Source organism: Alexandromys fortis, unplaced genomic scaffold (assembly GCF_014885135.2).
Source record: "Alexandromys fortis isolate MF-2015 unplaced genomic scaffold, M_Fortis_MF-2015_v1.1 scaffold_26, whole genome shotgun sequence".
Classification (NCBI taxonomy): domain Eukaryota; kingdom Metazoa; phylum Chordata; class Mammalia; order Rodentia; family Cricetidae; genus Alexandromys; species Alexandromys fortis.
Window position 1 is genome coordinate 2,342,406 of NW_026067894.1, and position 7,162 is coordinate 2,349,567.

Consider the following 7,162-nt stretch of genomic DNA (forward strand, 5'->3'; position numbering starts at 1 on the left):
GGTCACTTCTATCCAGTTCTAATTTGATACCACACTGGGCAAATTAGTCTCTGTCTTAGGGTTACTATTGCTGTGATGAAACACCATGACCTAAAGCAAGCTGAAGAGAAAAGGGTTTATTGGCTTACACTTCCACATTGGGGTTCATCATTGAAGGAAGTCAGGGTATAATCCTGGAGGCAGGAATGGATGCAGAGGCCCATGGAGGGATGCTGCTTACTGGCTTTCTCGGCTTTCTTATAGGACCCAAACCCACCAGCCCAGGGGTGGCACTGCCCACAATGGGATGGTCCCTCCCCGATCAATTAAGAAAATGCCATGCAGGCTTAACCACAGCTTGATCTTTGGGAGCCTTTTCCCAGACTTGGTTCCCTCCTTTCAGAGGGCTCCTGCTTGTGTCAAGTTGTCATAGAAACTATCCAGTCCAGCCCCTCTGGGCCTGTTTCCTCTGCTGCAGGCTAGGATGATAGTGTCCACCTCGAACGCCCGCCCACCACCTTGAGCTTCTCCCTTCCGCTCAGTTACACCATGGGAGACACCTTGGGAGACCTGAGCCAAGAACATTGAGTAGGAAAAGGGCACAGCATAAATATGAGCAAGCAGCAGCTTCTCTTCATCCCTGGGAAAGATGGTGCACGGCAGAGGGATGACACTTTTGAAAGTGGCCACTAAATAAAAGTCACTGGAACAGTGGACAGAATCGAATCCAGAGCCCAGCAGGTGCTTCTTGTAGATACTCAGGGGAGGTTTGTGAAATGGGGGCTTTGGAGCTGGTGGGACCTCAACTTCAAACCGGACAGTGCCAATTAGCCTGGGCTCTTCGGTCAAGTCCTGCCTTATCTCCTTCTGGAAGGTCTCACTGTGAGAAGCAAACAGGAGTCCCCCATCTTATCACTGATTGGTTAATATCTTATCACTGATTGGCTAATGTGTTTGCTTTAGTCTTCTGACCCCTCCCACAATCGCCGTGACAAAAAGCAGCACACACAGTCTGTTCTAAGACATTTTTATTTTATTTAAAAGAAGCCAATATACAGGATATAAAGGGCACGGTATTTACAACAGTACAGTAAACAGGTTGATTTTCTGGTAGGGTCAGTAGTCTTTTAGTGAGTACAAACCCCTCCCAGTGATTTTCAGACCCAGCTGACAGACACAGCAACCGTGGGGTAGGGTGGGACTAAAAACCAGGTAGATGCTACAGTGTGCATAAAGGGGTCCTTGTGGGGAGCTCACCACGTTTCTCTGAGAGCGTGGGAGGGAACGGGAAAGGTAAGGGGTTGACCTAAGACTCACACAGAGCCCACACTGAGCCTGGAGATCTTCACACAATGGAAAATCCCCTCCCAGAGAGACTGCATGGCTTCGCTCAGACCCCTCCCCTGGTAGGTGGTTACCCTTCAAAACCCAAACTTGGGGTCCCAGAGAGAGGACCCAGGTCTGAGGCAATCTTCCAGGGAACAAAGACTGCAAGCTCTACCTTGGCCTGGAGTAGACACCACCAGGGCTGAGCTCTGAGCATCTTGGGGGTCCCTTCTGTGCCTACTCCAGCTGCCTGGTAACTTCAGACACAGTAAGCCCCAGGCACCCGTATTCCCCAAGCCCACAAGCTCTATCCCCGCACAGCTGAGTGGGAACAGAGGGGAGCTGCAGAAACATTATACCCTACCTCTGAAGCACCCCTTCCCCCACCTCAGTTTCCTGCGGTCACTTGCCCGCCCTCCTTCCTACCTCCCCCCACCCCCAGCTCTCTTCCGAGACTTCCAAGGACAGCACTGAGGGCTGAGGAGAGAAGAATCCATTTCTGCACAGCTGTGTGCATTGACGACGGGCGGCAAGGGGAGGAGAGGGGAACTCAGTGTTAAGTCCCCCGAGTCAACAAGCATGGTGGCATCTCATCCACAGCAGAGTGCTGGGCCACCGCGACTGCCTACCCTAGATTAAAAACCTGATCCTTTCACAAAAATAGAGTCTCTTGCTTTATAAATAGAATACATTTAGCTTAAGTTACACCTTATCACATCCCTTAGCCCACCCCCTCTCCTCCCGCCCCACATCAAAGTGGCCTGATGCGCCACAGGTCATCTGAGCTCCACCCCTGGAGCAGAGTCCAAAGTGGACAGGCCTTCCAGACACAAGGCCACAGGGAGACAAAACTTCTACCCAATCATTCTCCTTTGGAGTCTTAGAGGAGTGTGAGTGGGTGTGTGTGTGAGTATGTGTGTGTGAGTGTGTGTGTTTCACAACCAACCAGGGACCTGAAAGGATGCAGCTGTCTCCCTGCTGTGCCTGTGTACGTGGCCCTCCCCCCAAATAGGAGCGTGCCCAAGGGTGACATGGAGAGCCCATCTGAGAAGCCCTGAAACGCCAGTGTCAATATGACACCGGGCTCAGAAAAAGAAAACTCAAAAGGAAGTATGCACATGTTTACAAGGATGGACGAGTCCGTCCAGGATGGGCAGGCGCTGCCCCAGTGAGCGGTGGGGTCTTTCTTGGCAAGCTGTGGGCTCACAGTGAGGGGACAAGCAGGACCCACTGGCAACAAACTGAAAAAAGAGAGAGAGAGAGAAAGAGAGAGAGTGGAGGCCAGGCCCAGACTCCAGAACCAGCCCAGGAGGCATGCCCACCAATCCCTCGCTCTTCTCCCATCATCCTCCTGCCTTGGAGCCTCTCTCTCTAGGAGAAAGCAGACTTTGAAAGCCCGCAGGAAGGAACACGCCCGAGCCTGCCTTTCTCAATGCCCTAGACAAATGACCTATGTATACAGTTGGAAAAGCAAAAAATAACACCACAGGACACCAGTTTCCAGGGTAACCTTCGTCACCCCAAATGTTTATACTATAGCTTACTGTCTTAACTCTAGAGATATGTGTCACCACACCGCCACCTTGAAGAACAGCTAAGGGCCAGCTTCTACTCTGCCTGCCCAACTCCCAGCCTCTACCACTGGATGGACACCTTCCCCAGCCTCAGCTGAACACACCCATGGGGGCAGCCATCTTCCTGCCCTCACAGAAACGGAAATCTTTTTTACAGCAGCTAAGGTCCAGGCCCATCTGGCTCTGATACCCTTTGGTTAAAATACAAACAAAACAATAATAACAATAATAACAATAATAATAATAACCAGAAGCTAATGAACCCTGTAACCTTTAAAAGAATGGGAGGTGGGAAAGGGGGTGAGGGAAGGGGCTGTGTCTCTTCCAAACCATTGTCCCTCCAAGTACCTGCCGGGAAGGACAGTTTGGTCATCAAGAGATGATAACTGAATGTTGCAGCCAGGCTGCACAGGATGTACCCCACCCCCCATTCAACCACGTGAGAAAGGCCACCAAATTCTGATAAATTAGATAAACAAGTTGCCAACAAATAACATTCTCTCTCCTCTCTATACATACATTTGCCTATTATATACACTTGTTCTAAATGCAAAACAGATGGGGTCACTCACACACAGAGATACAAGGACGCAGGGGACAATCAGGGTCCCACCACGGCTCCAGCCCAGAGTCCCCTGTCCTTCAACACACAGGCCTCAGAGGGCCCATGAGTTCTGGTCCCTGGGTACATTTTGTTCCTTTGACCTCCAGAGGGAGCTGCTGGGTCAACAAAAAACAACATAGGCCATCAAAACCACTAGAGTCGATACAAAAATAAGAACAAGTAAAATAAAAATAAAACCTGACTGCTAGGCGAGTTCCCAGCTGAGACTAGATGGATGGTCTGTCTTACGGTCCCTCAACTCAGGCCATTGCAGCCTTGGGGAAACACTGGCTCAGAGTGACTCTCCAAGAGTCCAACCAAGTGGCTATGGACACTCCTCACTTGGGGCTTCTACTCTGGCTACTGCCAGCCTGCCAGGAGCCCCACCACCTCCCTCTTCCTCCCTCACAAGGCTTTTTTTTTTTTCCAGCCAGAGGAACAATGGAGGACCAAGATGGCGCCATGGCGGACGGAGTGGGTACCAGTGACCTGGCCCATTCATACTTTTCTCACAGAGAAATTACAATTGTGGAACCTGGCAGGTGGCTGGAGAGGCGGGAAGGAACATCAAGTCATCAGGACAATAAAAGACCACCACCCCACCCTCCCCACCCCACAGAGGTCCCCAAGAAAGCCAGCAGTCCAGTAGGCCAGCTTACAGAATGCAGGCCTCACCAGAGACCTGAATGGGACTACCCCCAGATCCACGGCTCACCCTCAGAGGCTATGAGGGTTTCCCAGGAGTCTGAGAGAGGGCCTGCCTTCCCACTGATATAAGGCAAGCTGCTTTTTGTTTTTGTTTTTGTTTTTTGCATAGTTTAAACAGTGAGGCTCTACCGTCCCCCACAGTGCCTTGACCCAACACATTGCCACTAGATCCAAAGGAAAAAAAAGATTGGTCTTCCCTCCCGCCATTCCATCCACCTCTCTCTTTCAGTGGGTGAGAAAGTATTAAGGAGTCCTCACCCAGGTCTGCAGGTAAACAGCCTCCTTCCTCTGGAAGGCAGACTCCCCCAAATGGCCACCGACTTGACTTCTAGTCAGGGCCAGGACATGGGGAGGGAGGACGAAGCTCATGGCCAATCAGGGGAGCAGGTGAGAGGAAGAAAAACCAAAAGATACCACACCCCAGGCCCCACCCTCACCTTAGAGTTTTGTATAAAAAACACCTGCTAGGAAGAATTCTTTGGAGCTCAAAGTGGCTCAGCTTAAGGGAGAAGGCACATTGCACTGCACTGCCGCACAGAAGTCTGCAATTGTGATGTGGAGAACGATAGAAAATCGACAGCACCATTCCGTGGGTGGGTGGGTGGGTGGGTGGTCAAGGAAGGAAGGAAGCAGCGGTCCCGCTGGGCCTCCGGAGAAGGGAGGACAGAAGTCTCTGTGGCGAGGAGCCCTCGTGGCTCAGTGAGGAGAGGAGGCTGTGCCCCATCACCGAGACCACCAGTTGCGCGGGGCCTCCGTTATCAGCTGACCATGGGCTCCACATCCGCCTCCCGCTCCAAGTCATCCTGGATCTCATCTGTACTTCCTGAGTCACTGCTGGCCACAGAGCTGGGGGACGGTGAATTCCTGCAAAGCGTGGGAGAAAGGGGAGACTTTCAGCAAGCAGCCCGGATCCCCTGACATCCTAGGGCCAGGAACTCTGGGCAGTCACACGTGTCAAAAGGCACCCAAAGGGGCTGGGGTGAGCAGAACATTTGCCTAGGTGCACGAGGCCCTGGGTTCAATCCCCTGCAATAACGTAACAGGAACTAAACAGGATCTACCCCCAGGGGTCCTGCGGGTTCCATGAGCTGTTTATGGCTCTTGTGACTCCTTGGGAGCCCCCGCCCCAGCCACTGCTTAGTCTATAGTGTGTGGCTTCCCCTTGGGAACGGGAGTCACGGGTCCAGCTTGGTTCTTTACGTTGTAGCCATCCATCATTCCTGGTCTGAGCACAAAGTGGTACCCAGGAAAGCCCAGACAACTGAGAACTTACGGGGACCACACACAGTGGAGGAAACAGCCCAGGTTTCCGTTTGCCTGAGGGCGTCCCTGGCAAGTAGTTCCACCTGCCTACAGTAACAGTGCTTATACTGGGGGCTTAGGTGGGTGGGTGGGTGGGCAGACAGATGGACAGGAAAATGGGAATGAGGTGAAGGGGCATGATGCAGCCCCAGAATGTCTCTCTAAGGCCCCAGCACGGGCCGCACCTGTCTGCAGAGCCCTTGATGAGCCGGCGGCAGGTCTCCATCTGCACATCCAGGCCTCGCTTCATGCTGCACATCTCCATATACTCGTGTAGATGTCGGTTCATGTCGCTCTTGGCTGTGGCCAGCTCCAGCTGGAAGGAGTCGACGAGGAATAAAGGTGGTGAGGGGGACCTTTGGACCTCGGGTTACCAGCAACAGAAACCACCCTCCTCCACCCAGGCCAACCCTGGCACCATCCAGGCCATCCCTGGACACTGTAACCGTAAATCCCTGCCTTTGGGTATCAACCTTCCTTATTCTCTGCACAATGGTCAACTCTCTTTACACATGCTTCTGGTCAAAAGAGGGGTGGTTGCTTAGCAACCCCAGAGGTCTATCCGGCTAAGTCCCATCTGATTCAGGGGACTTCCCTGTACTCAGCATCTCTGGGGAACTGGTTATGGACACGAACAGGAAGCTCTTCATGTCTCTGAGCCTTCTCCTGTACCATGACAACTGCTTCTCCAGGGCAGAGGAGGACTCTGGGCTTCTTCTCCAACACGGTAAGAGCACTCACTCTTGTATAGCAGTGGCCCAGCACTGGCCTGACTACTGCTTCCTGACTTGGAAACAGTGGGCAAGTGACGTGGCCTCTTTTGACATCATTTCCTCCTCTGTATGGGTACCCAGTTCCTACAGCAGAGGAGGAGGTAAAGAAAACCCAGAACAACGAGAGCTGACTTCGGAGTGACGCCAAATGATACTAGGCATTGGGTAAGGCTGTTATTGGCACTCTCCTGCCTCCGCCTCTTTAGGGTAGGCAGGAATCACTGTCTGACTTTACAGATTAGGGAACTAACATCCTAATAAGGACAGGTTTGCAATGCCAGGCTCCTGACTCTTGACCCCCTTGCTTGTCCCATTTTGTAAGCCTGCATTTCCATGGACACTAACCACCCAGCTCAACTATGCAGCCCCCAGGAGACTCAATAGCAGACCCCATGGCCGAGATCTCACCTCGATCTGGCCTATCGTCTCCTGGTACTCCTTGTCTCTCGTCTTGAAGAAGGATTCAGTCTCATGGATCAAGTTGCCCAAGTTTTCTTCTTGCTGGGGAGACAGAGGAGACAGTTTAGCTGGGGAGAACAGGCTGCATAAAAAGGGTAAAAACAAGGGATCATGGGAAAGAGGCAAGCCCCAGAGAAGGCAGGTCCCAGGCTCACCTCGCCCTGTAGGTCAATGGTCGGGTTACAGTTGGTAAAATCCTCCCATAACAACAGCGTGTCTTCATTCTCCTCCCAAGTCAGGCTGTCACAGTCATCATCAAAATCAAAGGTCTCCCGCCTGTGGGGTGACATCAGAGGGCATGACTGAACAGAGGACAGACAGGGACATCTTCCCCAGTCTCAAAAAAGATGGGTGTAGCCAAAGCCAATTAACTGTCTTACCCAAAAAGAGCGTTAGTTTCTCAAAAAGCAGAGTGTTTCTGTACAATTAGAAGTCTG

The 7,162-nt window shown here is 52.1% G+C and overlaps 1 protein-coding gene across 2 annotated transcripts in view; it reads right to left on the reverse strand.

Moving 5' to 3' along the window:
• Positions 1-989: 989 nt before the first annotated feature.
• The window catches only part of Iffo2 (intermediate filament family orphan 2), a 45,762-nt gene continuing 39,589 nt past the window's right edge, over positions 990-7,162 (reverse strand). For both annotated transcript variants that reach the window (XM_050150975.1, XM_050150967.1), the window contains 4 exons: positions 6,881-7,001; positions 6,675-6,767; positions 5,679-5,809; positions 990-5,055 (listed from right to left, as the gene is read on the reverse strand). In XM_050150975.1, coding sequence (XP_050006932.1) covers positions 4,950-5,055; positions 5,679-5,809; positions 6,675-6,767; positions 6,881-7,001 — 451 coding nt within the window. In that variant the 3' untranslated portion in view covers positions 990-4,949. The remainder of the gene's footprint in view (positions 5,056-5,678; positions 5,810-6,674; positions 6,768-6,880; positions 7,002-7,162) is intronic.